The following is a 21415-nucleotide window of genomic DNA, read 5'->3' on the forward strand; positions in this document are numbered from 1 at the left end:
TTAGTATAAAGAAGAGTAACATGTAGTCTACAATTCTGAGGAGGAAAAACAATTACAGGTCTATTTCCCTCCATATGCCTGCTCAAGCAAATGACATTGTGATGGCAATAGGCTATTTCTAAGGTGTTGTTACCATCACAAAATTGAAAGTTGAGAAAAGTTTTCACTTGACTTGGTCAAAGATGTCTAAGTCTTCTACGTAATGTTAGATCCATTACAAATTTCTCCTGTGGCCAAGGGCTTTTTAATTTTCCTTTATTGAAAGCTACTTTATCACAGTATCACCAAGGTTGGAAGAGACCTCAAAGATCACCGAGTCCAACCCGTCACCACAGACCTCATGACTAGACCATGGCACCAAGGGCCACGTTCAGTCCCCTCTTGAACACCTCCAGGGACGGTGACTCCACCACCTCCCAGGACAGCCCATTCCAATAGCGAACGACTCTCTCAGTGAAGAACTTTCTCCTCACCTGGAGCCTAAACTTCCCCTAGTGCAGCTTGAGACTGTGTCCTCTTGTTCTGGTGCTGGTTGCTAGAGGGAAGAGACCGACCCCTTCCTGGCTACAACCACCTTTCAGGTAGTTGTAGAGAGCAATGAGGTCTCCCCTGAGCCTCCTCCAGGCTAAACAACCCCAGCTCCCTCAGCCTCTCCTCACAGGGCTTGTGCTCAAGGCCTCTCCCCAGCCTCATTGCCCTTCTCTGGACACGTTCAAGTGCCTCGATGTCCTTCTTAAACTGAGGAGCCCAGAACTGGACACAGTACTCAGCGTGTGGCCTAACCAGTGCAGAGTACAGAGGCACAATGACTACCCTGCTCCTGCTGGCCACACTATTCTTCATGCAGGCCAGGATGCCATTGGCCTTCTTGGCCACCTGGGCACGCTGCTGGCTCATGTTTAGGCGGCTGTCAATCAGCACCCCCAGGTCCCTCTCTGTTTGGCAGCTCTCCAGCCGCTCCCACCCCAGCCTGTAGCTCTGCATGGGGTTGTTGTGGCCAAGGTGCAGCACCTGGAACTTGGATTTGTTGAATGCCATCCCGTTGGACTCTGCCCATCTGTCCAGTCGGTTGAGGTCCCTCTGCAGAGCCCTTCTGCCTTCTAACAGATCAACATGTGCTCCCACCTGGGTGTCATCGGCAAATTTGCTGATGACTGACTCAATCCCCTCATCCTGATTATCAGTGAAGATGTTAAAGAGGATGGGGCCCAGCACCGATCCCTGGGGGACGCCACTGGTGACTGGCCGCCAGCTGGATGTGGCACCATTCACCACCACTCTCTGGGCTCGGCCCTCCAGCCAGTTCCTAACCCAGCACAGAGTGTTGCTGTCCAAGCCACGAGCTGACAGCTTAGCCAGAGGTTTGCCGTGGCGGACGGTGTCAAAGGCCTTGCTGAAGTCCAGTTGATGTAAGTCAGCAGAAAGAATATAGCCATCTGAGTAGCATCTAAAACACTACTCTCACTGTAAGATCAATAAAAAACACCAGGAGCTGACATTACAGTTACGATTGATAGCGCCAATAACTGCAGTCACTCATCTGACCTGTGATTTTTCACAACACAAAAACACGTTTCCTGCTTTTGTACTATGCCAGGCTGGATTCTTTAGATTATTACACCTGAGTAAGAGTAATATGATGATAGAGTATCAGGCTCGATACTGTTATCACTGAATTAGAGAAGAAGAGGAAAATAATATGGTGACTGCATGTACTTTGGCAGACACAGTGTACATAGTACACCAGACACAGCAGTATGTATTTAAGTCAATACATGGTTATTGACTTTAAAAGGTATCTGGGAATTATTCCCTGCTTTAAGCTTTTATTGTAGGCACCCGTGCAAAATTGCAAAGTGATAGCACTCATTTTCTCAGTGCTTCTGCAGGCTGTGTGGAGTTTATTGATTACTTAAATCATATAAAGGAAAGGAAATACTTTTATTTACTCTACTGTTAAAACTTACTGAGCAGGGAGGATTGTGCATATTATAGTTGTGAGATCTGTTGGGACAGGTTGGACTTGATGATCCTTGGGGTCTCTTCCAACCTTAGTTATACTGTGATACTGTGATAGCAATCAGAGCCAAGGAGGCAGTGCTGCCTTCCTTAAAACACACAGAGATATAGGGAAACCAGTGTGAAACCAATTAAACATACCTGGCAATAATAAATTTGCTTTTAAGTATCTATAAGTACCTTTGGTATCTCTGTCCCCATTGATAGTTTATTTTCTGGTCAGGTGCGCCATTGATTGCTCTGCACTGAAGCTATTTTTACCTCAGTAGCTTTCCAAACTTCTCCTTGCCTCAATTTTCTTCAGATACAAAAGCTGAGCAAGATTATGTGAAATGCTGCTTAGCAACAGCCCTGTTCCTAAAATGATAATGGCTGAGCACTCCATGTCAGTATCTCTTGAAGGAAGTCAGATATTCGTCCCTTTGCTCCACAGTGTTTCAGGACCTCTCTCTCCTCCACTTCTCCTCCTCTTCTCCATTAAAAAACCAAAAAACCAAACAAAAACAAAAGTAGAATGAAAATTACTCACAATTTCACACTATATATTGTGCTGCCACATGCAACTCATATGTTATTTAGATTTCAGACATCTGTATTTCTCTGTGTGAAAACAAATCCTTATGTTTTATCTCCCTGCAGAGTGGGAAAAGGTACCTAAAAGCACTGACCTTCAGGTACTGGAAGGCTGTTACCAGGTCTCTATGGAAAATAGCAAGGGATTCATTCTTAATCCATTCATCTCTCTTTAAAACACAAAGAGTAGTCCATTTCCATTTCTGCTATAATTGTCCATATAGAAACACTCTTTTTTTTTTTACAACAAATTAACTTGCCACTTAAGGGAAGAGTGCACATCCTCTGCAGAAGAGATGACAGGTCCTGCAGGGGAACAATTTGAACAAACACTGACAGAATAAGAATGACAAGGAACATAAACAGACACAGAAGAGGCAGAAAGCCTCAGAGAGATCAAAAAAGCATTGGCAAAAGGCAGCAAGTCACTGTCTGCTGTAAGGCAAAAAGAGGCTCAAAATGGGAAAAAGTGCATTCTCTGTGTGAGCCCTTGGCTGTGTGAGTGCAGAGGTTCACTGGCTTCACCAGCAGTGGAACAGTGAACATACACCAACGTTTCTAGGAGTTTGTGATCAAGCAAGTCCTCTAGGAGGAGGGGGGGAAATAAGAGAAAAGAAAGAAAGCAGGACAATAAAAGGCAAAGACTGTCAAATCACTGACAAATGTTTCTTATTATGAGGAAAAATTGCCTTTAAGCAGTGGTCCAGATGTAACAAGCACTTTGTTTTCCAAGAGACATCTGCTGAATACAAATGTTGAAGCAATTCTTCTTGTCCCATCTGCCCTGTGATGGGAGAGCCAACATGCCACTGATGAACATCTAGATCCAACTCACCAATAGGTCAGACAGGAGCACTAGAGAGATGCTCTTTGCCACTGTAGCAAGCAAGTTTGTGTGGCTAATGCTCCGTTGAAGTTCAAGTGGGTTAGCACTGTGAATAACAACAAAAAGGGTTTTGTAAATGTTAACAGCAATAGAAAAGTCCTAAGTAACACTGGTTCGTTACTCAACGAGGTCTGCCACCCCACAAACAGACAAACACAAAGCAGAGATATTCAATATCTTCTTTGTTTCTGTGTTCCACACCGATGATGGACTCTGAGAGCCCTGGAGTCGTGTGCAGGAAGACTCTTGGCTGAGATGATGATGACAGAATTGTGGAATCACAGAATTGCTTGCACTGGAAGAGACCTTCAAGATCTACTTCCAACCCCCCTGCTATAGGCTGGGACACCTCTCACCATACCAGGTTGCTCAAAGCCTCATCCAGCCTAGTCTTAAACACTTCCAGGGATGATACAGGCACAGCTTCTCTGGGCAACCCTTTCCAGTGTCTCAGCACCCTCACAGTAAACAACACTTTCATAATGTCCAATCTAAATCTACCCTGCTCTAGTTTAGGACCATTGCCACCTGCCCTATTGCCACATGCCATGATACGGTCCTGGCTACCTCTGAAGGTGCTCAATGCTTGCTGCTGCACCTGGATGTTCACAGATCTACGGGATGTGATGGGATTCCTCCCAAGGTACTGAAAGAGCTGCTTGATATTACCACAGGACCTCTTTTCATTATTTTTCAATGGTCGAGAGCCTGCAGAGGTCACAGTGGACTGGAAGTTGGCAAATACTTTCCTAGTTTTCAGGAAGGGTAAGGTAATTACAGGCCTGTCAATCTCACTTCAGAGCCTGATACAATTATGGAGAAGGTTACTCTGGGAGTTACTGAAGAACACTTGAGAGGCAATGAAGTTACTGGTCATACTAAGCATGGGTTCAGGAGGGGAAACTCCTTTTCATCCAAACCAATTGCCTTTTATGACAAAGTCACCCCTCTGTTTCACCAAGACAAGCCAGTAGATGTGGGGTTTTCAGATTTTAGCAAAATCTTTTGCAGTGTCTCTTGAAATGCCCTTCTGGACAAAATAGCCAACACACAGATAGACAAGTCCAGAAACCCTTGGGTGATGATACTAACCAAGAAGGAGCTTTGGACTCTCCTCAGGGTACAGAGGCCTTACAGAGACATCCACTCAGACTGGAGAGCTGGTCAGTCACCAACGACATGAAATTTAATGAGTGCCATTTTCTCTACCTGGCACAGGGTAATCCTGATTGTACATACCAGCTGGGGGATGAGGGGCTAGAAAGCAGCCACATGGAAAGAGATCACAGTATCACAGTACATGAGAGGTTGGAAGGGACCTCAAGAGATCACGGAGTCCAACCCCCCTGCCAAAGCAGGACCACCCAGGGTAGTCCGCACAGGAATGCATCCAGGTGGGTTTGGAAAATCTCCATAAAAGGAGACTCCACAACCTCTCTGGGCAGCCTGCTCCAGGGCTCTGTCACCCTCACTGTAAAGAAGTTTCCCCTCGTGTCGAGGTGAAGTCCTCTATCTTCAAGCTTGAACCTGTTGTTCCTTGTCTTATTACTGCACACCACCGAAGAGAGCTTGGCCCCCTCCACTTGACACCCACCCTTCAGCTATTGATAGACATTGATCAGAACCCCTCTCAGTCTTCTCAAGACTAAACAGCCCCAAGGCTCTCAGTCTCTCTTCACAGGGCAGATGCTCAAGTCCCCTAACAATCCTTGTACCTCTCCACTGGATTCTTTCCAGCAGTTCTCTCTCTTGAATTGGGGAGCCCAAAACTGGACACAATACTCCAGGTGTGGTCTCAACAAGGCATAGTAGAGGGGGAGAGGAACCACCCTAGACCTGCCAGACACACTTTCCTTGATGCATCCCAGGATGCCATTGGATCTCCTGGCCGTAAGGGCACCTTGCTGACCCATGCAGAACTTTCTGTGCCACCAGCACTGCACGGTCTTTCTCCATCGAGCTGCTTTCCAGTAGGGCAGCCCCTAACCTGTATTGATGCCTGTTTTTCCTCCCAGATGCAGGACCCTGTACTTGTCCTTATTGAACTTCATGAAGTTCACGTTCACCCAGCTCTCAGCCTGATCCAGATCTCACTGGATGGCTGCACAGCCTGAGGGGTGTCAGCCAACCCCCAGTTTTGTGTCACCAGTGAACTTGCTGAGGGTACTCTCAATCTCTTCATCCAGGACATTGATAAAGGCATTGAGCAAAACTGCAATCAGTACTGATCCCTGGGGAACACCACTGGCCACAAGCCTCCAAGATGACTCTGTGCCACTGATGGCAACCCTCTGAACTCTGTTGTGGAGCCAGTTTGCAATCCACCTCATGGACCAGCTGTCTGTGTCGCATTTCCCGAGCTTTTCTATGAGGATGTTATGGCAAACAGTATCAAAAGCCTTGCTGAAGTCAAGGTCTGGGGGCTTGAGTTGATGGCAACTGAATGTGAGTCAGCATTGTGCCCTAGCAACCAAAAGAGCCAATCATCTAAAGTGTGTAGCATAGCTGGCTGGTCAGGGAAGGTGACTCTCCCACTCTGCATTGCACTGGCCCCACTTCAAGTCCTTTGTGCAGTTTTGGGCACCTCAACATATAAAGGACATCAGGCTATTAGAATGTGATCAGAGGAGGATGACCAAAATGGTGACATGCTTCGAGGACAAAGCTTGCGAGGACTGGCTGAGGTCACTTAATTTGTTCAGCGCCAAGATTGAGATGTGACCACATCACAGTCTACAGCTTCCTCCAAGAGGGCCTAGAGGCAGAGGTGTTGATCGCCACTCTCTGGTGAGCAGTGACAGGACATGAGAAAATGAAATTCAGGGGAAGATCTGAGTGGCCCTTAGGAAAAGGTTCTTCACTGAGAGGGTGTGAGAGGGTGGTCAGTTGCAGTAACAGGTGGAAGAGGTGCGTTGCAGAAGTGGTCATGGCAGCAAGCCTGTCCGAGTTCAAGAAGTGTCTGGACATTGCTGTCAGTGATATGGCTTAAATTTAGTTAGCTCTGCAGTGAGAGGGGAGTTGGACTCAGTGATCCTCCTTATAGGTCTCTTCCAACCTGAGATATTCTAGAACTCTCTTTGTCTGCCCTGGGGGTCGGGGAAAGGGAGCAAGCACTGAGGTGAGAGCACTGAGCCCACATTATTGCAAGGATGACATCTGTGCTTCTCTGCTATCAATAATTCACATTCATGGTTGGGCAAGTTATTGTGAAGTCCTGTCTGGGCAGTCTGGATCTGTCAGCGGTGAAGAAAAGATTGTGAGGATCTTATTAGGGGCAACTTGGAGGCCTTGACTGTAGTGGGTTTTCATTTACAATGCCTTTTTCATCCTATGTCTGTTAGACTGAGACCAGGCTAACGGTTTGTATTACCAGGACTTTGTTGGTCCATAACAAATTCAATTTCTCTTGCCCCTAACACACAGCATGTTCACCCAGCTCTCAGCCTGTCCAGATCTCACTGGATGGCTGCACAGCCTGAGGGGTGTCAGCCAACCCCCAGTTTTGTGTCACCACAAAAAAAAAAGCCTGGCTGCTTTCTGACCCCAGCCTGTAGCACTGCATGGGATTTTGGCCAAAGTGCAGCACCCGCCACTTGGACTTACTGAATGTCATCCTGTTGAATTCTGCCCATCTGTCCAGCCTGTCAAGGTCCCTCTGCAGAGCTCTCCTACCCTCTAACAGATCAGCTCCTGTCCCCAGCTTGGTGTCATCTGCAAATTTACTGATGATGCACTCAATCCCCTCATCCAGATCATCAATAAAGATATTGAACAGGACGGGGCCCAGCACTGGTCCCTGGGGGACACCACTAGTGACTGGCCTCCAGCTGGATGTGGCACCATTCACCACTACTCTCTGGGCTCAGCCCTCCAGCCAGTACTATACACAGTTCTGAAATCTAGGAAAATTCATCTGAACAGGGTTTATATTTGTTTAGACTCCTTGGGACTGCATTCAACACTTTTCTGGCAAGCAATCTCCCGAACTCCTATGCTATTCATTAGAAAGACGAGAAGCCTGAGAGTATTCCAAATCATCACCAGGGTTACTACAAAAAATGACTGAAAGTTCAATATACCCTGCCTGTAGTTCCAATGTCAGGCATCCATCCCAACGTGCTACAGGCAGATAAGTAGTAACAATTCCATGTGGGGGAGGGGCAAGGTTGGGGGGTGGTGGTCTCCTGATGCAGAGTCCGTTGGGTGATCAATGAAGGCATGAACCCCGTTGCAGCAGTGTTCCAGAAAAGCAGAGAGCAGAGAACCTGAGAAGTCCTCCCAGAAGACCTTTATTGCTGTGTTGTAGAATCCCTTGCATTACATATTCTTAGAGTCCCACTTACAGAAGTCCCAGAAGCCCTTAACAGATGAAGCAGCTAACAGAAGTCCTGAGTATACGCTTAGCAGCATCCTTACACCAAAGTCCTAGGCAGAAGAAGTAGCTAACAGAAACAGAAGCCCCCAGCAGCCCTACCCTCCCCCCCACCCCCCCAGCCCCCTTGTATCTCAGAGTGGCTGTTTTTATAGTCTTTGCTATCAACCAAGCAGTAAAATCCAACCAGATATAGAAGCTAAAATCTTTTCCCAGTAAGAGGTGTCAGCACGTCAAGGAGGTGGCTTCTGCAGCATGTTCCAATGCAGGGGTGACAACGTGAGGATGCTGTTCTTGGCACACATGGGTGTTCTTGTTCTGCTCTAGGCAGCGTGCAATTGGTCAGCTAAGAACTCCTGCACTCTGCACATACCCAGCAGCTGCCCTCAGAACAGTGGCTTCAACAGGGTGGAAGGAACTCACAGCACCTTATAAATCATATGGCTTGAAAATGCAGAAACCCCATTTTTTCCCAGAACTGTGAACTCTGTTTATGGATCCCTGATAGTTTCTATTTAAATTTCTGCAGACTTCTCCAGCAACCAGCACCAGAACAAGAGGACACAGTCTCAAGCTGCACCAGGGGAAGTTTAGACTCAAGGTGAGGAGAAAGTTGTTCACAGAAGGAGTTGGCCATTGGGATGGGCTGCCCAGGGAGGTGGTGGAGTCACTGTCCCTGGAGGTGTTCAAGAGGGGATTGGCTGTGACACTTGCTGCCATGGTTTAGTAGTCATGAGATCTTGGCTGACAGGTTGGACTTGATGATCATTGAGGTCTTTTCCACCCTTATTGATTCTATGATTCTCTGAGAAATGATTCCATTGGAGAGATACCTACCATAGGACTGCTCGTATCAAAACAATTCTTGGGCTTCTGGTTTCTTCTTGCTTTGTTGCTCTGGAGAGATACTATCCTGCTTCTGCTTGACCTTGGCTGCATTGTTTTAGTTAAGTCTACCAGCAACTTTCTCCGCTCCTTTCTCCCTCTTGGAGAGGAGGAGACTCAGGGGTGACCTTATTGCTCTCTACAACTACCTGAAGGGAGGTTGTAGACAGGCAGATGGTGGTCTCTTCTCCCAGACAGCCAGCACCAGAACAAGAGGACACAGTCTCAGGCTGCACCAGGGGAGGTTTAGGCTGGATGTCAGGAAGAAGTTCTATACAGAGAGAGTGATTGCCCATTGGAATGGGCTGTGTGGGGAGGTGGTGGAGTCGCCATCATTGGAGGTGTTCAGGAGGAGACTTGATGGGGTGCTCGGTGCCACGGTTTAGTCGTTTAGGTGGTGTTGGATTGGTTGATGGGTGGGACGCGATGATCTTGAAGGTCTCTTCCAACCTGGTTTATTCTATTCTACTTTCTATTCTATTCTCTTGGACAGGGGGTGGGAGGGGCAGAGAGACAGCTTCCCTGGTCTCTTGACCACAGGCTTCTCGTGTTGTTTGTTAATTGTAAATGTCTGTAAAATATTGTAAATATTGTATATTTGTATATATTAATTGCATTCCACGGGAGATTGTAGGTTGGCCTGGAAATACAGCTTTCATTTGCTTCCAGCTGAGCTGGTCTGGCAAAGTGAATGTTTGGGGCGTTAATTTCAACCCACCACAAAATGAAGGGCGCCTAAAGAGGCTTTGAACTTCAGGTGAAGTCTCACTTCTGGCACGTATGTGCTACACATGTCACAGCCCTAACTCGTTTGCTGAAGTTTTCTGCTTCAGTTTGCAAGCTTGATGGAGAAAGTAATTTCTGCTCCTAAGGTTCCTATTTCACTGTTATCATTACAACAAGTATTAGAATTGGATTAGCATAAAATGGAGATTCAGAAATTTTGAGAACAATTGAAATAATAATCACTTTATAAAGGCTTAATAAAGCTTTATAGCACAGAAATAAAGGGGAAGATTCCAGCTGAAAGTACCTGAAAATTGCAAGAACGGCCAAGATTCTATTTAAATGAGAGCTCTTCTACTCTTCTCCCCTACACAGCAAGAAATTCAGCAACCGCTGTCTGAGGTATTTCCATATTCTTCTTCATAATAGCCGAGTAAGGCTTCTGGGGTTTAATAGCAAAATACCCAAGGAGATGACAGAACAGAATAGTTCAGTTGTTCTTTCATTCTGCTTTCTGGCAACACAGAGTCTCATTCACATCATTTATCTGAAAAGTCCTGGAGTGTGCTCATTTCCCTTGTTAAGCAGAACGGCTCTGTTTACTTCCATCAGTGCACCAAAGCGGAGTAAAAATTATCATTCTCCCACATGTGCTTTACATCACAGTGACCTCTTAGCAGTATAGTTGAATGGGCCCAGGCTATGCTACTTCCTACTTTTCTAGCCAGCATTTACAGTTCCACATATCACAAACCCATGCATCATGACTACAGTTGGTTGGCATCCATGAGGAAGAAACAACCAACAAACAAATATGCTTGGTTAACACCCCTAAGAAATAAATAAATAGAATCTCATAAAAAAGAATTCAGGTGTTGAACATGTGGAATAGTGACTGCTTGCTGGTGGAGAAGGAGGAATACTTACTGATGGCTGTGCAAGTTTGTGTCTTCAAAGACATAAAGGGGGGGAGAACTTGATACTTTCCCACTCTCTTAGTGAGGGCAAGTCAAACAATTTGATTCTCACACATCCCAGAGACATATTCAATGAGTCGAGACACCTGGGAAGCCCCCAACCATACCTATAGATGCTGAATACTTTGGAAAGGTGCCAACAAAGGAAGATAGCACCCCAAACAAGAATCATGTCTGAGGAGACTAAAGGTCACTGTGAAAAGCACCAGCTCTAGAACTGACCAACGTCTGAACTGACCGAAGTCTGAACCTCCTAAGAAACAGAAGGATTTACTTTGAATTTTATATTCCAAATTCTCCTGATACTCTTAGTCATAAACAGCTGGTATGGTCTGAGACTGATCTAGCCACCCTGAGGGTCCCCTTTAAGAAGAATTTTAGAGAGCAAGGGAGTCAATTCTGAAAACCTGCTAACTCAATGTGAGGGCCACTCTTACCCCCTTCTACTCCCAAGCTCCATGAAAATCACTCAATGTTAAATCACTTCCACTCTGTATAAACATATAGACATGGAAAGACATGGATTGATAGGCAGAATACTCTGTGGACAAGGAACTGGCTTGATAATCATACTCGAAGAGTGATGATGAATGGCTCAATAGCTAAGTGAAGACAAGGGATGAGCGGTGCTCCTCAGGGGTTGGCAGTGGGGACTGGTGCTGGTTAATGTCTTTGTTGAATGCAACTCTTAGCAAGTCTGCCAATGACACCAAGCTGTGTGGGCTGGTTATCAGAGGAAAAGATTCCCTACAGAAGGACCTTGACAGTCTGGAGAGGTGGGCCAATGCCAAGCTCCTGAAGTTCAACAAAGTCAAATGCAAGGTTTTTCACCTGGTTCACGATAATCCCAAGCAAAACTACAGGCAGAGTGGAGAATGGGTGGAGAATGGTCATCAGGAGAAGGATTTGGGAGAGCTGGTTAATGAGATGCTCAGCATGAGCCAGCAATGCGCACTTGCATCCTGGAAAGCAAACTGCATCCTCTACTGCATCAAAAGAAACATGGCCAGCATGATTCAGAGAGGTGATTCTGCCCCTCTACTCCATTCTTAAGACACTCCACCTGGACTACTGTTTGCCCTTCTGCAGCCCCCAAAGAAAGAAGGAAATGGAACTGTTCGAGCGTGTCCAGAGGAGGGACACAAAAATGGTCAGAGGGCTGGTGCACCTCTCCTCTCAAGTCTGGTAGAGTTAAGTCTGTTCAGCCATGAGAAGAGAAGGCTCTGGCAACAGCTCATAGCAGTCTGCCAGTGTTTGAAGGGGGCTACAGGACAGCTGATGAGGGACTTTTTGAAAGGGTATGTACTGACAGGACAAGGGGGAATGGCTTCAAACTGGAAAAAGCTTAATTCAGATTAGAAGTTAATAAGAAATACTTTCCCACAAGGGTGGTAAGACACTGGAAAGTGTTGCCTAAAGTTGTGGAGGTTCCGACCCTGGAAGTTCAAAGCCTTAAGAAACCTGGTCCAGAAGGAGTTGTCCTTGCAAATGGCAGGAGAATTGGAATTAGATGATCATTAAGGTCCCTTTTAACCCAAACTAGTCTATGATTCTATGGTGCTGTGATTCTATACTCACACAAATATTTTAATCCAATCACGTTAATCACTTGCATTACAGTAAGTAATGCAGTGACCTTGTATCAAACTGAACCTCAATTAACCTTTGTTAATTTCTGCTAAATGCTACGAATTTCATTCAGAATTTGTCAAATTATTAATCTGCCTCAATAAACCACATTGCTGCCTTTTTATCTGGATGAGGTGACATGCACTCGCTCCACAGTGAGCAGGGTCTTAGAATTCCACAAGCGGTGATTTAAAGGAGAACGATCCTGTTGCCACCACAATATGCTCAACAGAACAGTAGGGAGACTAAGAATGAAATGGAAATTCACATTATAATTGTGAATTTTTTACCATAAACTCAGGAATCATCTGAAAGCAAGCTTGTACTCCCTATGTACATTGTACTCAATACGGACACCAATTACTGACTGACAAAACTGCTAATAATCTAACTAGGAGAAGGCTGTATGATTCCTCATCGCTGTAGACAAGCAGCCTGAGCGACCATGAGTGAGGTTTCAGTGATTTCAGGTTGACTCAGTTCTGTAGGCACAAAACTACCTGGAGGGACAGGTAAACTGCAACAAAGGGTAAAATTACAGTTCCACTTCAACCATATACTGGAATGAATGACTGGGAAGTAGTTGCAGAAGTTAGCAACACAGCTTTAAATGCACCTCAGGTGGAGTACGAATCTCCTTTTTCCTTTGCTTACACATCACTTCCTTACAATCTAGTAGGTAAGGAGCCTTCCTATCTGTCAGTCTCTCCTGCACAAGCCCTTAAAACTGGGAATGGAAATGTGTTTAATATCCAGAGTGGCAGATCTATGCATAGAATATGCCCAAACATCTACAATTTAAAGAGTCAGGAGTTAAAACTAGCGGAAAACATAGCACCAAAATAGCTTGCCAAGTGTTGCACAATGACCAGCAACATAACTGATACTGACATCTAGGATCTGACATACTCAGCATGTGGGCAAGCACTCTGCACAACTTCTCCTTCTGAATCCTTCAGCTGTCAAGAGATGTCAGTGTCCTTGAACTGTCCCCAGTGTGACCAACTGCAGTTGATTTATTTCAGCCTAACTATAAAAAATAACTACAAATGAAGCAGGGTGGGGAGGGGAATGGTCTTTATGTTAAACAAATACATAGGATAGTGATAGGATGAGAGGGAATGGCTTGAAGCTTGAGAAGGGTTGATTTAGATTAGATATCAGGAAGAAAGTCTTTACAGTGAGAACTGTGAGATGCTGGAACAAGTTGCCCAGGGAGGCTGTGGATGCCCCCTCCCGGGGGAGTGTTCCAGGCCAGGTTGGATGAGGCCTTGAGCAACCTGATCTAGTGGCTGTCAGCCAAGGTAAACCCACTACAGCTGGGATATAAGTAGGGCAATGCAGGAACATCTTCCTAAGGAGAAAGGGGAAGGTAGTTTTCTGGAAAAGGTGTTCTGCTGTTCTTACACAAGTGTTTGTTTTCTCCTAGTAGATGTAACAAATGGAAGATTGAATGTTATGTCTGGTAACCCAAGCAACTGATTCATTTTGATGACCCACACCCACTTCAGATTTGTGCAATTTTACTGTTGCATTATCAACTAAATAAGAATGTTTATTCTTCTTTAATGTGGTCGGTAAATAGTTTTCTGGATCATCAAGCTTTGATTTCAGTAATTATCTAGGGGTTTTTTTTCATAGTGTTTGTTGGTTGTTAAGCCAGCCCTCTCAAGGTTTCAAAATTCTCAGCATGCCTGATTGTTTTGACTGCCTGTCTACAAATTTTCATTCTCAATTATTCATGCTGGAAACTATTAATGATTTGTTTTAAACCCCAAGAAAGCAGACAGAGCGACATGTGGTGAGAGCTTTCATTCCGTCAGTACTGATACACTAAATCATGATCACTTTAGAAATGAAACAATACCTGAGAATTCCTATGGTTTTAAAAATGTGCTTTTTCCAAAACATTTTTTTCCCCACAGAAACAATTGAAACCAGCAGGTGGTTAGTACCTCTGAAAAGTTCCTAAGAATTAACATACCAGTTCAATGAAAACAATTTCAGCTGTAGCCCATCCCTACTGGTAGCAGTTAGTGAATGAGAAGGGAAATAGGTCATGCTTTTCCCAGCAACAGTGAGTTTTGGGTCTTCTTGGCTGCACTGGGCTGTTATTTATGATAGCATTCAGGAGATCTATTCTCCATGATTTTGTATAATGACTTTCTGAACTTGTTTCTATTTCTTGACCCTGCAGCTCCTGGAGCAGAGTCTTCCATTGCATCTGTAGATGATAGGGCTGGAAGGAGAAGAAAATTCCCGTGGATTTGTTCAGTGTTAGCTGTCTTGTAATAGTTTGTGGTTCATCCTTCTTCCATTGGGTGAAGTAATGAATAAACCTACCTTGCTTGTCTTTTCCCCACTGTTAGAATTTTTGTGGGCCTTTACCTGTTAACTGACTTTATAAGCCCAAGAATCACAGTTCTTTGAGGTTACAGACATAGAGGATATAGAGAGATAGAGATAGATAGAGATGCTGTTCCCACTTTCTGATCAACCCTTCTTCTCATAACATGAATAGCATGAACATACATTGGGATGTTAGGAACCCAGATGCCAGAAACCATGAAAGTATTTAACCAAATAGTCTACTTGTGTACAGGAACATAACTTCTTCATTATTTTAACAGCAAATTAAGAGAGAGTTAAGATCTGTGTTTTGTGGGTTTTATTCTGGGTTTTTATATTACTTCCTTCAGGGAAATACAATCTTGACTAATGTTTGAATACCACACTCATCCTCCTTCTGGAGCACTGCTGTGGGTCTGACCATGATGCCTCTAATGTTGCCTAAAAAAAATGACAAACAGGAGAAGAACCTGTAAGTACTCCCTGCGGTGCAGTCTTTTCAACAAACTGAGATTAACAATAAAATCCACCCATGGAACCACAAATTTATTTAATACTGCATACACCTCTATATTTATGGCAAGAGGAGGGGCAAGGATAACCTCCACTCCTTAGTGGACATGGTGGGGAATATGGTAATTAAAGATGAGGAAAAGGCAGAGGTATTTAACACCTTCTTTGCCTCCATTTTTAATAGCAGGGCAGGTTGTGTTCCAGACAACTGGCCTCCTGAGCTGGCAGATTGAATCAGGGAGCAGTATAGTTCCCCTGTGATCCAGGAGGAAGTAGTTAGGGGTAGAATTTCTTGTGATTGCCCCATGGCAGAAGCCTTAGTACAAGAATCAGAGAAACCAAAGCCTACCACATCAGCTCTTCTGCCAAGGTGCTCATCCTGACTCTGGGGGAGGAGAGCAGTCAGCAAAACTATGGCCACGTTTCCCAACAAAGCAAAACACAGACACAGCTGAAGCACTTGCTCAAATAACAAGGACTTACCACTATGTACAGAGGGGAAAGTTCCCAGAAGACACTGAGGGCACGGAGGAGGAAAGGCTGCTCAGTCTCCAGGTGCTGACATACACCTCCTGAGGCACAGCTCCATGCACGCCTCTTCCTTTAGGATCCCTGGGATCACTCTCTCCAAAAGCTCCTCCTCAATCTCCTCAAACTGTCTCAATGCCTCTGTGTAGGCAGCCTGATCTTGCACCAGATGCGCAAAGAGGTTGGGTGGCTTAGATCTTCTGAAGTCTGGAGGCAAGATGATCTCCTTGGGCACCTTTGCACTGCCAAAGAAGAAGCTGTCGAGCTGCTTCTCTTCCAGAGCGTAGTGCAGGTACCTCATGACATCTGCCATGCGCATGAGGCAGTCCTCTCTGCTCCAGCCTGACACGGGGGTGGTGTTGAGGACGTGCATGAAAACTGTCTTGATCATATCAGGGGTAAAGACTGTGCCCTTCATTATGGTGGTGCAGAGGTGTAGGCACTTGAGGTGGTAGCTGCCATATGGAACCTCTTCGGCTATTTGGATGAAGAACTTCCTCTCTGCCACAAGGTAGCTCTCTGCCCAAATTGTGCTTGGGGTGTTGCTGTCTGCTCTAGGGGGGCTGCTGAAGAAGATATCTGAGGCACCTTGCTGTACCCCAAACAAGATGTCAAGCATGAAGGTGTCTCCGGAGTGACTTTTCAGCTGCATCAGGCAGGAGGTCTGGCTGTCGGGCAGCACCTTCATCTCGTAGCGACGTGACTCAGGCAATGCCACCCAGGCTTTCTTCACCAAACCCTTGAACCAGCGGGCGAGTTTAGCCACATCAAGGTATGAGTTGGTGCAGAGGATGTCCAGGACCTTAGGCATCTGGTTCTCAGGACGGTGGAGGAAGCACAGCGCCTTCTGTCCCCCACAGGTGCATTCCAGCTCCACACGGATGGGGCAGTCCCTGCCTGGAATCTGCTGCCTGCTCCCTAGTGGCTCCAGGTGGAACCTGTGTCCAGTGGGTGGCTTCAGGGGCAGAAGTAGGTGGTAGATAACACGATCAGCTTCATCGGGACTCCATCCCTCAAAGCCACTGCCCACACCAATGGCATTCTGCAGCTCTGGCCAGAAACTATTTGACAGGCGCATTCGCAAGTTGTGCAGCAGCTTATCCACCAGCCCCTTCACCACCAGTCTCCTGGAGATGATTTTCTGCACAGGCCACTTGATGGACCTGTCAAAAATCATGTCTGATAACTTCTCCTCTTCCAGACCTTCTAGAGCTCTTCTTTCCTCATTTTCTTCATCCATGCTGATGGCCAAGATATCCTTCTTGGTTTGGGCTGAGTCTGCCTCATGGCATCTTTTCCTGAGCCACCAGGAGAGCCAAAACAGGAGGACTAGCACTCCAGCAATGGCAGCAAAGAGCACAGCTCCCCAGCTTGTGATGCTCTGCTCCTGAGGCCTCTGCTGCTGGATCATGGGCACCAGGCTCCACTGAGGTCGGCTTCTCCTCTCCATCTCCTCCATCAGAGGAGTCATCTCCTGCTTCATCTCCTTCTCCCGCTCCTCCATGCGCTTCCATGCGGCCTCATCCGGCTTCTCATGAACCTTCACTGAGAACAGGATTAGGCCTTGCAGAAGCAAAGCTAGGAGCTTTGTAGCAGCCATGGCCTGCAGGAGAAAGGAGAGAAGGGATTCAGTGGGGCTGGAATAATGGAATTAGTGGTGGAGACCAAGCACGGAAATAGCAGATAATTAGGGTCAGGTAAGACCTCAAGGGAGGCAGGCAGCTGGGATGCTGCAAGGGTCTGCATCCAGCCCCAGCTTCAGGGTGCTACTCTGAGCACCTGGTGCCTTAGTGTTGAGGAATGGCTTGAATCTCAGGGACATGGTTCTACGGAACAAGTGTTTGAGCAAAGTGTGTAGGCCGTTCTCCATCTTGTTGTTTACTGCTCACAGTTGGATGATGTGCTGATGCAGCAAGGTCACCATAGCTTTGTGAATGTGCTTGCAGCTGTGCACAGGATAACAGCATGTGAAACAAAGTGTATGTGAAACAAAGAACTAGTTAGAGAGGAGGTTGTGAAATTGCACGTAGACCTAACCGCAAGGAGGCTGGATATTATATTGTAACCCTGAACCAATAGCCAATGGAATAATGACATCTGTGCATATTTAGCTGAGATGCTCTGTAAGGTGTGCATTTGAACAATAAAGTTGGAGCTTGCTTATCAATCATATTGATTGCCACTTGTCTTCCCTTGCCATCGTCCCGACACCTTAGTGCAGGGTGAGGCCTCCTATGCCCCAGGGAGCTACCCCTCTGCCTTGGCTCTCATCCACCCTCCCCTCCCTACACCCACACTTACCGTTAGCCGAAGCTCTACTGAGGCACTGCTGCCCAGTGCCGCAGTTATAGCTGCTCACCCATTGTGATGTCACAAACCACACAGGATGGAGTTGCCAGGACCACTGGCCACATGCACTGGCCCAGTCCAGTGACTCACAGCCATCCAAGGCAGCCACGCCCACTGGCCACGCCCACTGGCTCTGTTCAGTGACTCACAGCCACCCAAGGCAGCCAAAGCCCTGACCCCTACAAAGTGCAAAGCCAACATGGAGGTTGTGGTGCCCAGGGTCTCCTCTTCCCAGGCAGAGAGACCTCAAAGAGCCTTACAGAAAGTCAGATCAGATGACATGATCCTGGGACCTGCTGTTGCTCCTTCAGATGCCATCCACAGAGCTGGAATCATCTCCCTTGGTGCTGGCCTCTCTCATGTGGTTGTGGCTGTGCTCTTGGTGCCTTCATAACACAAATGGTGGCATGCTGGTGGTGTGGCATGGGATGGCAGGATGGGGCCTGGCAGCAGGAGGCAGCATGATCAAAGACCTTGGCAGTCTTTGGCCTTACATTCTCATTGGATTTCCCCTTCAGGTGTCCCAAAATGCAGCTATGAGAGCACCTCTTCCACTGCACAACTGCTGTTAGTGCCCTGCTTCTCCAAAGCATGGCAGAGACAGAGTGAGTGTGCGCCTTGAATTGCAACCACACTCATGGAAGATCTTGCCACCTCACTGGCCTTGCCCAAGGGTCAGGCTGTAGGGCTCCAAGGCCTTGCTTTGCCTATGACTCCCCACCTCGGAACCCACTTCACACTTTCTGCCTGCACAGGCAATGGTGGTAAAGCTGTGGAAGGACAGAAGTTCTTGGGATTGCCCCATGGCAGATGCATAGGCCGGGCAGGGAACCTTACATGTCTCAGAACTGGTGAAGCATGAGCCCACCACCTCAGCTCTTCTGCAGCGTGCTCAGCCTGCCTCTGTGGCAGCTGAGCAGTCAGCAACCTATGCCCATGTTTCCCACTAAAACAAAGCACAAGCACAACGTTAACTTACAGCTGTGCACAGAGGAAGGAGTGGAAGGCCTGGAAGAGGCTGGGGTGGTCAGTGTCCAGGTGATGACTGGAGTCTCTCTCACAAGCCTCCTAACAATGGCCTCTTCCGCAGCATCAGTCCAGAATTCTGTCAGTACTAGCCCTGGATAATCAGCTGATTTTCTTGAGGGTTCAGATGGCTCCTTTAGTGGTGTCCCTGAAGATGCTTCTGTCACTTCAGAAGAGATGCAAGTTAAACCACAGACCCTCATGGAAAAGAGCATTTTTTTCCTGACCCCTGCTACTCTTAAGCCACTTGTGGAGATTCTTGCCACAAAAAGGGCCATAGTGAGACAAGAGAAAGGAAACATTCCAGGCTTGATTGGAGAGCTTGTGTGGACTGACTAACAGTTTATATCAGGCTAGAAGCAGTAAGAAAAAAAATAGGTATGAGTGAGCAGTCAGCAACCTGTGGCAGTTTCAGGCTACACATTTAAAATTTAGCTGCAGATTTCCAGCAGAAAAGTAGAAAAACATAAATAATTCACTATTGGGTGTGAAATGGAAAACAAAAGATTATTCTAAACAAATTCACTGGACAGATTGTCTGGATTAGAAGCACTTGTTCCATAATATCTTTCACATTTCGCTTCCATGCCCATTCCTTTTCAGAATCACAGAATCACCAAGATTGGAAGAGACCTCAAAGATCATCAAATCCAACCTGTCACCCAAGACCTCATGACTAGACCATGGCACCAAGCGTCACGTCCAATCCCATCAGGTAGTTGTAGACAGCAGAAAGGTCTCCCCTGAGCCTCCTCTTCTCCAGGCTAAACAATCCCAGCTCCCTTAGCCTCTCCTCATAGGGCTTGTGCTCGAGACCTCTCCCCAGCCTCGTTGCCCTTCTCTGGACACATTCAAGTGTCTCAATGTCCTTCTTAAAATGAGGGGCCCAGAACTGGGCACAGTGCTCAAGGTGTGGGCTAACCAGTGCAGTGTACAGGGGCACAATGACTTCCCTGCTCTTGCTGGCCACACTGTTCCTGATACAGGCCAGGATGCCATTGGCCTTTTTGGCCGCCTGGGCACACTGCTGGCTCATCTTCAGTCAGCTGTCAACCAGTACCCCCAGGTCCCTTTCTGCCTGGCTGCTCTCCAACCACTTTAACCCTAGCCTGTTGCACTGCATGGGCTTGTTATGACCAAACAGACTCTCCACAACTACCTGAAGGAAGGTTCTAGACAGGTGGAGGTTGGTCTCTTCTCCCAGGCAACCAGCACCAGAACAAGAGGACACAGTCTCAAGCTGCACCAGGGCAGGTGTAGGTTGGAGGTTAGGAAGAACTTCTACACAGAGAGAGTGATTGCCCATTGGAATGGGCTGCCCATGGAGGTGGTGGAGACACCATCATTGGAGGTGTTTAGGAGGAGACTTGATAGGATGCTTGGTTGCATGGTTTAGTTGATTGGGTGGTGTTGGATAATAGGTTGGATACGATAATCTCAAAGGTCTCTTCCAACCTGGTCTATTCTATTCTATTCTATTCTATTCTATTCTATTCTATTCTATTCTATTCTATTCTATTCTATTCTATTCTATTCTAAACAGATGGGTAAACCAAGGCAAATTCTCTCACATATTAGTTGTTGTTCTTTAGCCTTGAAACTTCCTGTAATAAACAGCATTTTGCAATTATCACTGTTGAGTTACTGAATTCTGGTCACTATATGCCTCTATCTAAAGGCTAATACAGTTAAAAAGTTGTATTTCTCCTCTTTGCTTCTACTTTTGCTGATGGTTGTGCTTCAGCTTACACTGATGACTTACTTAAGCTTCTACTTCAGTGATGTCTCTCTTGACTGCCAAGAGTTTCTATTTTGTGAAGAGCAGAAATGTAGACATTTTAAATTAGATGTTAGGAACACCCTAAAATTTGCATTGCAGCTGAGAGGAAAACAAAACTAAACAAAGCAATGCACAAGCCTGCAAACCAACAGGCGCATCAGATTCAATGTTTTCCTGGTTTTGTAGTCTTCTATATTCAATAGCATTCAGGACTCTATAGTAACTGGAGTAGAGGCTTAAAAATTGGGTGATAAATCTGTGATGTGCACATGGAGATGAGGAGGGAGAAGCACTGAATTATGTTGGTGCACTGAATAGGAACAGAAGTATTAATGAGTTTTAGCCTGAGCCTTTCTGATTTAAAACTATTGTAATGCATCAAGTCTGGCTACTGTCCTGCACATTGGTGTCTCTTATGTCAATTCACACAAACAGTGTAGAACAAAGTGATTAATGTGATGAACACAAAATAAGGTGTAACTTCATTTCATTCTTCTCATTTTTATATTTGGCTTATACTAAGTTAAATCCAGGATAAGGTCAAAGTTTTGAAAATATATTTGTGCTGGAAGGTTCTTAAAATTGTCCTTGTTGAAGTTTCTGAAAGTTGAACCTTGCTCCGGAAAGCAGCTGTCTGTGTTGACTGAACAGATATCAGGGGCAACTACATCTAGACAACTCGTGATGAAGTGAGGTGAACTCAACACATTGTATTTCTTCCTCTCCATCTAAGCTGGTAAAGTTGATCCTATTGACCCAGTGAAACAAAATGTGACAGATGTCTCCCAGCTGAGACCCTACAA

The 21415-nt window shown here is 46.1% G+C and overlaps 1 protein-coding gene across 1 annotated transcript; it reads right to left on the bottom strand.

Moving 5' to 3' along the window:
• Positions 1-15473: 15473 nt before the first annotated feature.
• LOC128899475 (inositol 1,4,5-trisphosphate receptor-interacting protein-like 1) lies at positions 15474-17057 on the bottom strand. Its single transcript, XM_054178772.1, has 2 exons — positions 16852-17057; positions 15474-16755 (listed from the first exon to the last, which is right to left on the bottom strand). The coding sequence occupies exons 1-2, from the start codon at positions 17055-17057 to the stop codon at positions 15474-15476; spliced, it is 1488 nt and encodes a 495-aa protein (XP_054034747.1).
• Between the last annotated feature and the right edge of the window lie 4358 nt (positions 17058-21415).

Source organism: Dryobates pubescens, chromosome Z, assembly GCF_014839835.1.
Source record: "Dryobates pubescens isolate bDryPub1 chromosome Z, bDryPub1.pri, whole genome shotgun sequence".
NCBI lineage: Eukaryota > Metazoa > Chordata > Aves > Piciformes > Picidae > Dryobates > Dryobates pubescens.

What these genes read in the sequence shown, in the direction of transcription:
- LOC128899475 (XM_054178772.1), bottom strand. Translation starts at nt 17,057, where the DNA reads ATGGCTGCTACAAAGCTCCTAGCTTTGCTTCTGCAAGGCCTAATCCTG. An exon ending in CCCATGATCCAGCAGCAGAG is followed by an intron (nt 16,756 to 16,851) that starts GCCTCAGGAGCA and finishes CTGGTGGCTCAG; the next exon opens with GAAAAGATGCCATGAGGCAG.